The sequence below is a fragment of the Bidens hawaiensis genome, unplaced genomic scaffold, assembly GCF_021521415.1.
Source record: "Bidens hawaiensis isolate Kalapana, Puna unplaced genomic scaffold, B.hawaiensis_p1.1 tig00002507_1, whole genome shotgun sequence".
Taxonomy (NCBI): Eukaryota; Viridiplantae; Streptophyta; class Magnoliopsida; order Asterales; family Asteraceae; genus Bidens; species Bidens hawaiensis.
Window position 1 is genome coordinate 2,141,917 of NW_027491137.1, and position 14,368 is coordinate 2,156,284.

General features: G+C 34.8%; 2 protein-coding genes across 2 annotated transcripts; one reads left to right on the plus strand and one right to left on the minus strand.

Moving 5' to 3' along the window:
* Window positions 1-9,223: 9,223 nt before the first annotated feature.
* LOC143619826 (carbon catabolite repressor protein 4 homolog 1-like) lies at window positions 9,224-12,223 on the plus strand. The gene is made up of 9 exons (XM_077091666.1): window positions 9,224-9,420; window positions 9,587-10,322; window positions 10,391-10,648; window positions 10,742-10,828; window positions 10,931-10,984; window positions 11,083-11,174; window positions 11,261-11,375; window positions 11,460-11,595; window positions 11,677-12,223. Exons 1-9 carry the CDS (start codon window positions 9,263-9,265, stop codon window positions 11,820-11,822), a joined length of 1,782 nt encoding a protein of 593 aa, XP_076947781.1. The 5' UTR covers window positions 9,224-9,262; the 3' UTR covers window positions 11,823-12,223.
* A 105-nt stretch (window positions 12,224-12,328) lies between these two features.
* Window positions 12,329-14,207, minus strand: LOC143619803 (putative protein kinase At2g41970). Its single transcript, XM_077091649.1, has 7 exons — window positions 14,102-14,207; window positions 13,773-14,023; window positions 13,561-13,687; window positions 13,215-13,473; window positions 12,978-13,110; window positions 12,789-12,875; window positions 12,329-12,713 (listed from the first exon to the last, which is right to left on the minus strand). The coding sequence occupies exons 1-7, from the start codon at window positions 14,205-14,207 to the stop codon at window positions 12,588-12,590; spliced, it is 1,089 nt and encodes a 362-aa protein (XP_076947764.1). The 3' UTR covers window positions 12,329-12,587.
* Window positions 14,208-14,368: the final 161 nt, after the last annotated feature.

Consider the following 14,368-nt stretch of genomic DNA (forward strand, 5'->3'; position numbering starts at 1 on the left):
GGTGTTTGAACTTCAAATTAACAAAAATTAAGTTATTTTAAGTATCGTTTCGAGCTAATTTTTACGTTAATCGACTCGTATCCTCCTTCCGATCAAAAACCCTGAATATTAGCTTGAAATTCGGAAAAAACTTAATGCCGTTAGTTTTTTTTTTAACGGGGGACCATTGAGAGCCAACTTTTTTAAATTTGGGACCACTGGTGGGAATAAACTAAGTTGGGATTATTGTCGGCCAATGACAGAAAGTTGGGATTATTAAAATTCAATTTTCCATTCAAAAAAAGGTACAAGATCGATTCGAAATTCAACCGGACGAATGGGTGGAAGACCGGTAACATCATCTGGAAAGACGTCGAGGAAAACACAAACAATGGAGATATCTTGGATTTTTCTTTCCTTGTGGTCTTTTACCACCGCTTGGGCTAGGAACGGAACATACTTTTGGCGTAAGTATTTTTGCGATTGAGAACATGACATGAGATTGAGCCTTTTAGTAAACATTTTGCCGCAGACCTTGAAAGTTTTACTGTTGACAAGCGGAATCCGAATGAATTTATCATAACAAACGACTTCGGCACGGTGCAAAGATAACCAATCCATGCCTACTATGACATCGAAACTTCCCATTTGCATCGGAATGAGATCGATGGAGAATTTACGCTTGCAAAGAGTGAGAGAACAATTACGAAGGACCGAGTTTATGGTGATAGAATTTCATTGGCGACTTCGACAGAACAGGGATGAGAAAGCTTAGTGCGAGGTACGGCAAGAGTAGATTCAAACTTTAATGAAATAAAACTTCTATCGGCACCCGTATCAAATAATATAGAAGCCAAATGCTCGTTCACTAGAAACATACCATTCACAACATCATTTGCCACTTGAGCTTGATTAACATTCATCATAAAAGCTCGTCCTTGGTTACCGGGATTTCTTTGAGGTGCATGAGGTGGTGGAGGAGGAGGTACTTGGATGGCTTGCATGGGTTGGATGAGTGGTGCATTGAGTTGGGGAAGTTGAGGTTGGTAGGTTTGGACTTGGTAGGCTTGGGTTTGATAGCAGGGTATGGTTACGGTTTGGGCTTGGTTTGCAAAAGTGAGTTGTGGGCACTTGTTGCAGAAATGATTTGGGTCACCACAGTTAAAGCAAGCTCGGGGTTGTTGAGGAGGGTTTTGTGGGTAAGGTGCAAAGCGGTTTTGGGTGTTTTGTGGAGTGGTTCTTGGTTGGTTGGGTTGAGTACGTTGTACGGAACGACATGTGTTATTTAGATGGCCAAAACGGTTACAAATGGTGCAATGGCGACAAGGTAAGTGAGATGGGTGATGAAGTTGACAATTGTTGCATAGTGGAAAAGTACCGGTATAGGGTTTTCGATTTTGTGGGGGAGCTTGGGGTTGTTGTTGCGGTTGCGGTTGGGTAACGGCATAGTTTCCGTGGTTTTGTTTGGGTTTCTTTTTGTTGTTGTGGCGGGAAGAGTTTGAGTAGTTGATGGCTTGAGGTGGTGGGTCAACTTTGGCTTGAGGTGCGGGTTCGGTTTTGCTTTTATCACTTTTCTTCTTGATGGTTAGGGTACCCGCCTTAACATGGTTCTCCGATAGCGCACCGACTAGAGTAATTGCATCCTCAAGGTTCTCGGGTGTGCTACTCATGACTGAGTCCCGAATTAGCATGGGTAAACCCCCGATGTACTTGTCGATTTTACGTTCAAGCGGGGTAACCAAATGAGGTACAAGGGTGCTCAATTCATGAAAACGGAGCGAGTAAGCGGCATTATCACCACTTTCTTGTTTCAATTCCCAAAATTCGGCTTCAAGATTTTGGAGCTCTTGTTTGGAACAAAACTTTTTCATCATGAGTTCCTTAAGTTCGGTCAATGGAAGCGCCATGGCAATTTCCGCCCCTTGGAGATGCATAACACTACCCCACCATGTAAGAGCAGTTTCCTCAAACGTGCTTGAAGCGAAATTAGTTTTCTTCGCTTCAGGGCATTCGCTGTGTCGGAACACACTCTTCATTTTCTTAAACCGTTGCAACAAGGTAGTTGCACAGTTCGTGCCGACGAATTTGGTTGGGTTAGCACCGGTAAATTGTTTATAAGTATAGGATGCGGGTTTGGATTCAACGGGTGCAACACCGGAAGGTGCAACGGGAGGAGGTTGGGTAGCTTGAAGTTGGGTTAGTAGTTCGGGAATCACAGCGGCCATTTGCTTGACGACGAAAGATGCCATACGCCGGTTGGAGTTCTTTCGTGGTTGACGTCGTAGTGGAGGCATTCTAAAAAAAGAATTTATAAAGAAAATAGAATGAGTTTGAAGTAATTGGAAATAAATATGAGGGTGTATAAAGATAAAATAAAAAATTTCAATTTTTGATTGTGAATTTCTAGAGTTAGTGAGGATGAGATGTTAGTAAGAATTTTTTTTTATTATTATTTTTTTAAGTTTGTACATAAACCAAATGATAAAATGTGTATAAGTATATGTTTCAAAGTTTTGGAGTTTAAAAATTGGGAGGTTTTGAAGTATAGAAATTTACATATGGTCGGGAAAGTCGTACATGAACCACCATGATTTGATAACCCGACAATAAAATTTGTATATAAATGTAATATATATATGGGGTCGAACATATGCACGTATCACCGCGTCTTTTATGTCGTTGACTCAAATTGCGATAATAACATATAATAAAACGGAGATACAACGAGATGTCAAAAACACTAGTCCACGTATCACCGTGGCTTTCATGTTTTCAACACCAAAATATGGAGGCAACCGGAACGCTTGCATTCGACTACTTAAAGTTGTCGTCTCATATAACGTAAGTTGTTTGGCCTAGAAAAGAACACTTAAACTCGACCTTCCCAGTTAAGTATATCACCTTCGATTCTTGGAATCTTTTTGTCAAAAGGCCGTTTCCAAGTGTTCAGTCCCTATGGTCATCGCAACGAATATTATAGAGCCAATCTTTAAGGAGATTTTAAACAATGGAATCCAAGTTAAGCTTGTGATCCATAAAACATAATATAAAAAAAAACTAATATTTTGCGTTTTAAGGTAAAGATATCTTAGACTACTATGAAAGTGTGTGTATGTGTACATTTATGATTTAAAAATGAATTTTAATCAAGTTTATAAATAAATAAGTGCAATAAACAATCAAGTAGGGTAAACACGTATAAGCATCACGTATAAGGACCCTAAAGCCTAAACTATACTAGGTCGTTACGTCTAACCACCTATCTTATAGTCGATGGGCTCTGATACCAATCTGTCACACCTCGACCATGACGGAAACGTCGGGGCGCAACCGATTGTTCATCGCACACGACACTATTAAGTGACAGTATTTAATCAACTCATTTAAATTCATAAAAACACAAAGAGTCACATAACTTGTTCATACAATAACCGAATTCAAATCATAGTCAATAATATATTGTTCGTTTTGCTAATATCCTAATAGTCTCGATAATGTTTTTTCTTCAAGTCCTCGAGTCAACCTAAAGTCAAACCTGTAACATTACATAAATAGATTTTGTCAACACAAAGGTTGGTGAGCAATTTCATAGTTTTTGAACAACAGATATATAATAAGAAATTCCACAACTTGTATACAAAACAATAAATAATAGCAACAATTTAGATAAATGAAAATCGTTGATAAGAATACATTAACGACACCTTTCTATAAGGGGATGCCAAATATACTCGGATTTTGTATGAAATCGTTAATAAGAATACATTAACGACACCTTTCTATAAGGGGATGCCAGATATACTCGGATTTATGAATCAACCATCCAAAAGCGGTAAACACATTAGCACTTAAGCCTTAAGCATATAAGCATATAACACCAAATCGAGCATTTATTTAAGTAAAGTATACAATAAAGTTTGTGGTTTAAGACTCAAGTATAAATCATTTGGATTTGAATAAGTTTGCAATGTCACCCCCAAAATAGTGAAAACGGGGGATGAAAGTACTCACGTTCAAGTAATAAACTTGAAAGATTTGATGATTTGGAGATTAACCGGAACGATGAGTTTAACAAACGAAGCCTAAAGGAGAAGAAGTCTTGTATTAGAAAAGTTGTCTTGGAAGTCTTTAAACGAAAATAAATGATAAGAAATGTAAACAATTTAAAGTTTAAGGTTTAAAATGTAAATATTTAAGAAATTATAATAATAGTCCTTTAAAACTGTAAGTTGCTCGAAACCGGGTTAAAGTATCTAGCCCTTAATTTTACTCAACCTATGTTAAGTAATAAGGTGGGTAAAAATGCAAGAAAGCAAGTCCCTTTATAATATAGATACTAAAACGGGTTTTAAAGAGTGTTCGGGTGGTCGGTTCGGGTCTTGGTGACTTGACCAAACCCAAAGTCAACTTTCCCAAAATAATAAATGTATGAGATAACTCAATAAATCTTAAAGATACTTAACCAAGTATGTAGTTCTATTGTTTTAGAACTAACAACGTCCGTTAAACGAGTGTTCGGTTTAGTCGGTCCAAATTTTGTTATAGGATCAAGTTGGATTCAACATTCCGAGTACTTTGTGAAAATAACTAAAATCAGTTTATAAAGTATTTTTAAAGAAATATATAAGCTGTAATGGTTAAAAACACACTTGTGTGTTTTAAGCGACTAGACTTGGTTTAGTTCGGTTTGGTTCGGTTTTTATCTTGGAATAAGGCCAAGAATGGTTACCACATGTCCAAACATCATAGAACTAGTAACATAATTTATAAATAATAATACCAAAGTCTTACATACAAAAAGTCAACAACAAAGTCTTAAAAAGAAAGTTCGGTTTCCGGTTCGGATCTTGTTTCGGGATAAGACCGAGGTTAGATTCTACAAACCCATAACCATGGAACTAATTAAAATGGTTTTTAGAAACTCAAATCTTACATAAAACATGTTTATACAACTATTTAAACAAACTAGTAAACAAGAGTTCGGCTTCCGGTTTGGAGCTATTTACGGAATAACCGAGGCTAGTCTCTACAAACCCATAACCATGGAACTCAAAATGTAAAATAGAACTAAGATAAGCAGAAGTTAAAAAAGTATAACAAGTTTGATGGTTAGATGCGGAAAATATATATAATCAAGGACTACTACGAGTCCTCCATGTAGCTTTGTCTTATGGGCCGAACACTTAACCGACCGAGACCGGAGAAATGCCCACCGAAGGTACAAAGGGTGCTATTATATATATATTGTATAACAATCTTCAAGTATAAATAAGTGTTAACAAGTTGATTATAATGTAAGACTATGGTCAGTTTGACTTTGGAAAGTCAACCTTCCAAAAAAATATGAAGAACACCTTTGAATGCTTGAGAATTGGAAGAGAAAGAGATGAATGAGCAAGGATTAATGAAGGGGATATGGGTGTATATATAGGGTGGGTTGAAAGGGTCAAGCATGGGGTGTGATATCAAGGTTTGCATGCAAGAGGGGTCAAGACAAGTCACAAAACAACAAAAAAAAAGATGGGGCTGGTCTGCTGCTGGTCTGCACATCGGTTCGCGTCCGAAAGTTCGTTTTTGATGTATCTTGAGCGTTTTAAGTCTGTTTTCGAATCCGTAAAAGGGGTTTTTCAAATTAGACAAGCGGGAATGTTTTAGTAACATAAAATCCAATATTTTATATATTTGAAATGTTCGGGATATAAATCGGGTCGGTTTACAACATAAAAACAAATACAAAATAAATACAATTTGACCCGAAATCGAGGGATGTCACACAACGTGATATTTATCAAATGCGTAACTTAAATACACAAATAAATGTAATGTAAAATTATATAAACATGAAAAAATCTATAAAAACATATATATTTCACAAATAAATGTTGTAATAAATACAACACACACATAATATAGAATCTAAGGACTTAACATAAGAAATTATATTGTCAAAAAGATAACTGAAACTAATCATGTCGGTCGTCCTTAAAAAGCATCATGTCAAAAAATACGTACATGTTATATAAAAATTATTATATAATTGGAGTTAGGCGAATTGGCTAAGTATTTATAATGGACCAAAAAAATGTTATCAATTGTACTGAGGAAACTAAACTAGTGCGGTGTTAATATCTATAGAAATTAATCTATTTTTAAAAATTCATAACTTCAATAGAAATATCTAAACAATATACTTTAAAATTTTAATAGTTAATATTCATCACATTCAATTAAAATAAACATAATAATTTAATTGGATTTTGGTTGGTGGCATTATTACATCTTATGTTACACTTTTATTTATGAGACAGTCTCATAGAATAGTAATCAAGCTTCAAAAGTGTTCCAATTAAGTCACTCAACTTTTTAAAGTGTTCAAATTAAGTTACTCAACTTTTATATTTTATTAAATTAAAGGTTTTAATACGTTTTTTTAGCTCTTTTCTTCTTTGTTTCACATAGGAAATCTTTTTATCTTTTTTTTTATGTTAATGTTGAGTGGTGACATGGATCTTATTTTTTATTTTTAAATTTTAATATAATTAAGGTTTTTTTAAAAAAATTTAAATTTAAATACATATATTGCAAATTCCGCCCCCCACATTTAACCCTCCATTTCTTTCTTGACGCACAAAAAAACCGGTGAGACTCGATTTGAAGATTTAGTGACTCGAGTTGAGAAAAAATTACATGAGTGACTTAATTGGAACACTTTTGAAACTTGATTATTATTTTATGAGATATTCCCTTTATTTATTACAAGCTAACAAAAACAATCAAAATTGAATTTCGACATTAAGTGTTAAAATGTATTTAAAATATGTTGTCAAACAGCATTGAAAAGGATGATTACAACATATCTCACTATGTTAGTTTACTTATTTTTTACAAATTATATATGTTACATTTTGTATAATTGATAGTACATAAAAATCAATTGTTATTTGACTATACATACATACATACATACATATAAAAAATTATTATTTTCTACACTCACACATTTACTATTTATCAATTTTTAAATCTTCCTACATAATGCACAACTAACCATTGCACAAGTATTATATATGCATTTAAAAGGTAAACACTAAAGTTTTATTTTTTTTATAATTTTGTAATAAGAGTTTCAAACAAGTACCTTTTTAGCCTCTCAACTTTTATTACAAACTTTGGTTTATTAGACTTTTGGCATAAAGGTTTTTACACTTATATTTTTTTGACCCCTCAACTTAGTTTCATATATTTACTTTTTGGCCCATCAACTTTGGTGATGAAACTTTTGCCCCAAAACTTTGTCCATAACAATCGAACCAAAACCAACTGACTTCTCGCCGCGTGCCCGTCGCAAAATGTTTTAGCCTTCGAGCATGTAATACTTGTTCACGTTTATAATATATTGTATCATTTGATGTAAGCTTTAACTTGAAGCTAATAACATAGCAAAATAAATTTAAATATACGCTACTGTATTAAACCGTTATAAATAATTTGTTACCGTTCGAAATGCTACTCAGTGGTTCTCTTGGCGTTGACACTGCACTTTTATATAAAAAAACATTATTATATAACATTTGAAGGGTAAATAAAGAATATTAAAATGACTAACCATTTGAATTACTCATTTTATTGGAAGAGGTTGATTGAACAAAATTGCGCTTCTTTGATTTTGAAGACATCTGTAATATAATATAATAAATTTACTATATGAAAATGAGGAACACCATAAATGTTGACAGAAAAAAACGTATATAGCATACTGTCTAATTTTGTTGATTTAATGAAGGATTTTAATACTCAAAACGTTACAATTAGAAAAACGGGACAACAGAGAGTATTAAGTTAAGTCACAATTGTGGTTTTTTTTATTGAATGTTCATAATGTAATTGTTAAAATATGGATGTTATAAACATTACCCGGAAAACGTAAATAATATACCTTAGTCTACTTGGTACGAAGAATAACGACAACTTCAAATAGCATAGAGGATTATAAAATCGTTAATGTAAAGTGCCTAACCCACCAGCATTGTGTGTTGAATGTATATGAACAAAATGTATAGAGTTAAATAGTATTCAACTTTACATATGTAAATTGGAGTTACTATTTTATTTAATATCATAATCGTTATCATTAGTATATGAATTGAATTGCTACTTTTGAATAATAATATTTAATTTTGAATTATTTAGTTACCAAGAAAATTTAAGAAGCCTTAGTATGAATGAAAACTATAGCGATAAACCAATAGGTAGATGTCATTTGTTCAAAAACCCTATTATTTTAATAGTATAGATAGATGATTATCTGAAAATATAGAAGGTAATGACTTAACAAAGAAGTATTTTAAACATTAATGTCACAACTACTAATTGAAAAACCGAGTCAATTTCATAAAAATCTTTAATGGAAATGTATTGTTTTTAATTATAGACTTGAAAACATGATGAAAGACTTATAGATGTCTAGCAATTTAATTTTATACAACTCTATATAGCAAATCTGATATTTAATATACTTTTACAACCTTAAATTTGGTTTTAATACTCAAAAGACTTTCGTGTAATTGGGTTTTTCAATTTTGCAATCTTATATACCACCTCCATGACAAGCTAATAAATATTTCATTATCACGTGTACATAATTATTGATAATAATTGCTCTTTAACTTTACCAGCTATAATCATCCAATAAAAAAGCATATAATATAAAACTTATAAAATCAATCATCATAAAACAAAAGTTGAATAATCAATAATGCACTATTTAATTATATATTCATTTCATCAAAATTATTAAACCAATATTGGAAAATGTAAAATAATAATAGCAATAATAATAATAATAATAATAAAATTACAAAATTAGGTCGTCTTCTTATCTGTGTATTTGTAAAACCCCAATACAACACAACACGCCCCAATCAAATCCCATTTCAAACCCTAATTCATCTTCATCTTCATCTTCATCTTCATCTTCTTCAAATCTAATCAAATCATTCAATTTCTTCTTCAATTCCACCAATCCTCTGTTCCGGAAGCTTCTTAATCGATCTTCGAATCTGGGTTGATTCAAATTAGGGTTTTTGATTTCGTAAATAATAATAATTATAATAATAATCAAAAGCTGGCGCGTGTTAACGTTACGTAATGGCGGATTCGCCAGGTGTCCGCCACGTAATCCTGCCTGAATTCGTCATCTTGATTTTACTGTTGTCATCTTTAAATAAATTATTAGGGTTTGTTGGAATTAGGGTTTGTTGTTGTTGTTGTGATTAATAAAAGCATGCTGAGTGTGCTGAGAGTGCACCTCCCGTCAGATATTCCGATTGTGGGCTGCGAGCTTTCGCCGTATGTGCTTGTTCGACATCCCGATAAGACTGTTTCCACTGATGATGTTCCTGAGTCTTCACTAGTTGAAAGACATTTTTTGAGATATAAGTGGTTAGTTATTACTCATTACTTACTGCTGCAACCCATATTGTTTACTAATTAGTATCATTATGTTTCAAGATTAAGTATTAGTTTGTGAAGCTATAACTTTGTATGATCAGTGAATACAGATGATGAGTTTGTAGGTATATTGTTAAAGTTTAAACCTTTGTTGCAGGTATCGCATACAGAGTGATAAAAAGGTTGCTATTTGTAGTGTACATCCATCTGAGCAAGCAACTTTGCAGTGTTTAGGGTGTGTTAAGGCCAAAATACCCGTTGCTAAAAGCTACCACTGCACTCCCAAATGTTTTTCTGATGCGTGGCAACACCATCGGGTTTTACACGAGCGTGCTGCGAGTGCTGTGAATGAGAATGGAAATGAAGAGGAGGATATTTATGGACGGTTTAATAATACAACATCTGGGATGAATAATAATAATAATGGTGTTGGTAATAATAATAATGTTGTTAATGGTACAACGCCATTATATCCTGCAGCAGTTACACAAAGAAACGGTGGCGAAACTTGGTTTGAAGTCGGGCGTTCTAAAACATACACACCAACAGCAGATGATATCGGACATGTTCTTAAGTTTGAATGTGTTGTGGTGGATTCAGAGACGAAGTTGCCTGTTGGACACGCAAACACTATATTGACGTCTCGTGTGATTCCTGCTCCGTCACCGAGTCCAAGACGGTTGATTTCAGTCACTAATGCTGATGTGGCAGGCCATTTGGATTCATCATCGGGCACTTTTACCGTTCTTTCATATAACGTGTTATGTGATTCGTATGCCACTAGTGATTTGTATGGTTATTGCCCTTCGTGGGCCCTCTCTTGGCCTTATCGCAGGCAGAATTTGTTGAGAGAAATCGTTGGTTACCTTGCAGACATTGTTTGTCTTCAAGAGGTGGGTTTGACTTTTGTTGTATGGCTGTACTAGGTTTGATTCTGACATTGAGTTTTGTTTGATTTCAGGTTCAAAGTGACCATTTTGAAGAATTCTTTGCACCTGAGCTGGACAAACATGGATATCAAGCTCTATTCAAGAGGCGAACTACTGAGGTTTTCAATGGTAGTAATCACACAATTGATGGATGTGCTACGTTTTTCCGCAGAGATAGATTTTCGCATGTGAAAAAATATGAGGTTGAGTTTAATAAAGCTGCACAATCTTTAACTGATGCTTTGGTTCCTAATGCCCAGAAGAAAACAGCTTTAAATCGGTTGGTCAAGGTAGCTTTAGATCTTTAACTCATTCTTTGTTTCAATATATTTGTTTTATTTGGTTCAATGTGTCATTTATGATGATAACCTTGTGGTGTTTAGGATAATGTCGCCTTAATTGTTGTTCTAGAAGCAAAGTTCAGTAACCAAGGTGTTGATAATCTTGGGAAACGACAACTTGTTTGTGTGGTAAGATATTACGACTCATAAGTTACAATAGTTTAACGTTAACTAATATGTCGGATTTGATTGTTGTGTTTGTATAATAAAAGTAAAATGTTTGGAGTGTAGGCAAATACTCACGTCAATGTGCAGCATGACCTAAAGGACGTGAAACTGTGGCAGGTTTGACCTTCTAACTAAACAAACAGAAAAAAAAATCTCTTATCATCATTGCTATTATTAGTATTATCATTATTCTTTTTAATTGGCAAATGGTGAAGGTTCACACATTGTTAAAAGGATTGGAAAAGATAGCAGCTAGTGCAGATATTCCAATGTTAGTGTGTGGTGACTTCAATTCGGTTCCAGGAAGGTGAGTGGTGCACCATTTATTTGAAATAAAAAGAACGATATTACTTTATTCTTCCTAACAAAGCCTACAAATTTAAACATCTGCAGTGCTCCACACGCACTTCTAGCAATCGGAAAAGTTGACCCAATGCATCCGGATTTAGCTGTAGACCCTCTTGGAATCCTGCGACCCGCCACCAAACTGACTCACACTCTCCCCTTGGTAATCTATGCACCTTTGACTATTGGTTGACCATTTATTTATGAAAATTTGCACTTTTTTAAACTTTAGTTTGATATATTTCAGGTAAGCGCGTACTCGTCTTTTGCTAGAATTGGTTACGAGCAACAGAAGAAGAGAGTGGACCCAAATACAAACGAGCCCTTGTTTACAAATTGCACACGTGACTTCATTGGCACTCTTGATTACATATTCTATTCTGGTATATGTTTATTCTGTAATTTACCTTCTGTATTTTACCACAACTGATTATTCAAAATCAAAATACTTTTTTTGTTTTCAGCTGATAGTTTGACTGTGGAGTCATTGCTGGAGCTTTTGGATGAGGATAGTTTGAGGAAAGATACAGCACTTCCTTCGCCCGAGTGGTCATCTGACCACATTGCACTTTTAGCTGAGTTTTGTTGCAAGCCACGCACTAGACGCTAGCGCATTTTAGGCAAGTGACTTATGCGTATAGTTATTATTAAAATAATCTAGAATCATGTATTAATCTAAATATTTGCAGATCAGGTTGAATAATGGTGATAGAAGTGAAGGGAAACCAATGTAAGTGAACGTGTGAAAAAAGTAGATTTTGTAGGGAATTTGTGCAAAGATCTACTACTCTGTATCATGCTATCGATCTTTTTTTTTTTTAATAGAAATACAATTTCAGCAGTTTGACTTAGTCATGACCCATGAGTTTGAAGTTTTCTCATGGTGGGGGAAATAGAGGAATTAAAGATGTGTCAGTTTTTGTTTGTTATTGTTTAAATTAGTTACATACAGCCTGGATTGGATTGAATACAAAAGTTTTAGTGACACATTGTTTTTTTTATTCCCCTTGTTTCATAGTGGTTCTTGCTTTTACAAATTGTTAACGATATTGATTTATAACACTTATACAGCAAACTTTGTGATTTTGTTATAAGGATTAAAGTTAAGATTGCTTGATAACAATGCTGCGACTGTTTTTATGTTTCTTGATTACCCCATGATCTTTAATTACACCCAAAAGAAATTTCAATTGAAATACACTTCTACTCAAGCGATTGTGCTTGTCTAGGGAGTGACAGGGAGTACACTTTGTAAAAAGAATATGTACAAGCGTATCTTGTATAACCGACAATTTTGGTATGATCTACCATCTAATAGTAGTTCTTTGGGGACAGCTGTCGTGCTTGATGATCAAACGTTGACTTTTGACTTGGGTCAAGACTCAGAATCAGAGGCTGCGGGTTTTGAGTTCAAAAGGGGCTGCAATGCCTTCACCACTATTGTCATACTTGGCCGAAAATCTGGCTCGTATTGGACACACAGTGCTGCAACTGCTGCCATCTGATCATCATAAGCACATTTTAGTCGTTTAATCTAAATCTTTGAATAAAATGGAGAACTTAATATAATATGGACCTTAGCAAGCGCCTTTGGTGGATAATCATTGTTTAATCTGGGATCAGCACACTGCTTTACTTTATCTTCACTCAGTCTTGGAGTTGCCTGTTAGCAGAGTTAAAAGTTAGTTGCATAATAACCAGTATACACACGCGTGTGTGTTTTGGGGGGTGGGAGGGGGGGGGGGGGGTAGCATGCAAGACGCACCCATGTAACAAGAGATTGTTGTCCTTTTGGCAATGTGTGATCCACAGGTTTCCTTCCTGTTAAAAGTTCTAAAAGAATGACCCCAAAACTGTAGACATCACTCTTTTGAGTTATCTGTCCTGTCATAGCATATCTGAGTAAAAACATATGAATGTTTTGATGAAAATAATCAGTATATAGTCATATACCACAACATTATTAACCGAAAAGCCGATACTATTTAACAGTAAAACTTACTCAGGAGCATGGTAACCAAAAGTCCCTAACACTCTTGTTGAATGCAGGCGAGCTGCGTTGTCAGAAGACAAACTGCTCAAGCTGAAATCAGCTATTTTTGTTTCATAATCATCAAACACAAGAACATTGGTTGACCTTATATCACAATGAACTATTGGTGGTTGAGCCTTTTCATGTAAATATTCAAGACCTCTTGCAGCACCGTAAGCAATTTTAACTCTCTGCGCCCAGTTTAAAACACCATCACCGCCCTTTCTCCCTAATTAACATAAATCCATGTTTATTATTATCATCATCATCAAATTTGAATATATCATGTACAAAAGCATGTTTGCAATGTGCTTACCGTGAAATAACTCATGCAAACAACCCATGGTTGCATATTGATACACCAAGATTCTGTTTTTATTCTCCAAGCAATAACCACGCAGTTGAGAAAAATAATCATTCTTAAGTCTTGAAATCATGGCTAACTGCATATATACAAAATTAAACAATATAAACTACAAAATGATACACATTAACACACTAATTTAAAAAAAGTGATGATGATTTCACCTTATCTATGAAATCAGATTCAGAACCTGATAAAGAACTAGTATCAAGCATCTTTATGACTACTTCCTCACCCGTGTTTAGCTTTCCATAAAACACCCGACAATAAGTGCCTTCCCCAATCGAAGATTCCGAACCAAAATTATTCGTCATCTTGTTTAGCTCCTCTAACGTGAACGACTGTGCATCAATTGACGAGGTATCCTTAGGAGCCCCATTCGCGGCCCCACCCATCCTCGGCTCTCGCATACTGCCTACATCATCATCATAACTATGTTTCATGGCAATTATGCATTGATCAAGTATACATACACCCATAATGGATATCTTACCTCCACCATAAAGGGGTCCTCGAGGCGGCGCTGTTTTATGATTGTTTGCGTTGGCACCGCCATCGGCAGATTTGCCCGGTATTCCCTTGGGACAACAGCACCGCATTTTCGCAGCCACAGAAAGATTGCAAGATTGTATCTTTTTTATCAATGTGTCACCCAATCAGATTTCTGCAACCAAACATATGAATTAATAATCTTGATAAAAAAAGAGGGCAAACCCGGGTGAGGCATTTGATCAAGCACCTTGTGTGCATAACCGAATTG

Coding starts and splice junctions, on each gene's coding strand:
- LOC143619826 (XM_077091666.1), top strand. CDS start 9,263: ATGCTGAGTGTGCTGAGAGTGCACCTCCCGTCAGATATTCCGATTGTG. Junction 10,649..10,741: donor CTTTAAATCGGTTGGTCAAG/GTAGCTTTAGAT, acceptor TGTGGTGTTTAG/GATAATGTCGCCTTAATTGT. Junction 11,596..11,676: donor TGATTACATATTCTATTCTG/GTATATGTTTAT, acceptor TTTTGTTTTCAG/CTGATAGTTTGACTGTGGAG.
- LOC143619803 (XM_077091649.1), bottom strand. CDS start 14,207: ATGCGGTGCTGTTGTCCCAAGGGAATACCGGGCAAATCTGCCGATGGC. Junction 13,474..13,560: donor TTTGCATGAGTTATTTCACG/GTAAGCACATTG, acceptor TATGTTAATTAG/GGAGAAAGGGCGGTGATGGT. Junction 12,714..12,788: donor CACCAAAGGCGCTTGCTAAG/GTCCATATTATA, acceptor TATGATGATCAG/ATGGCAGCAGTTGCAGCACT.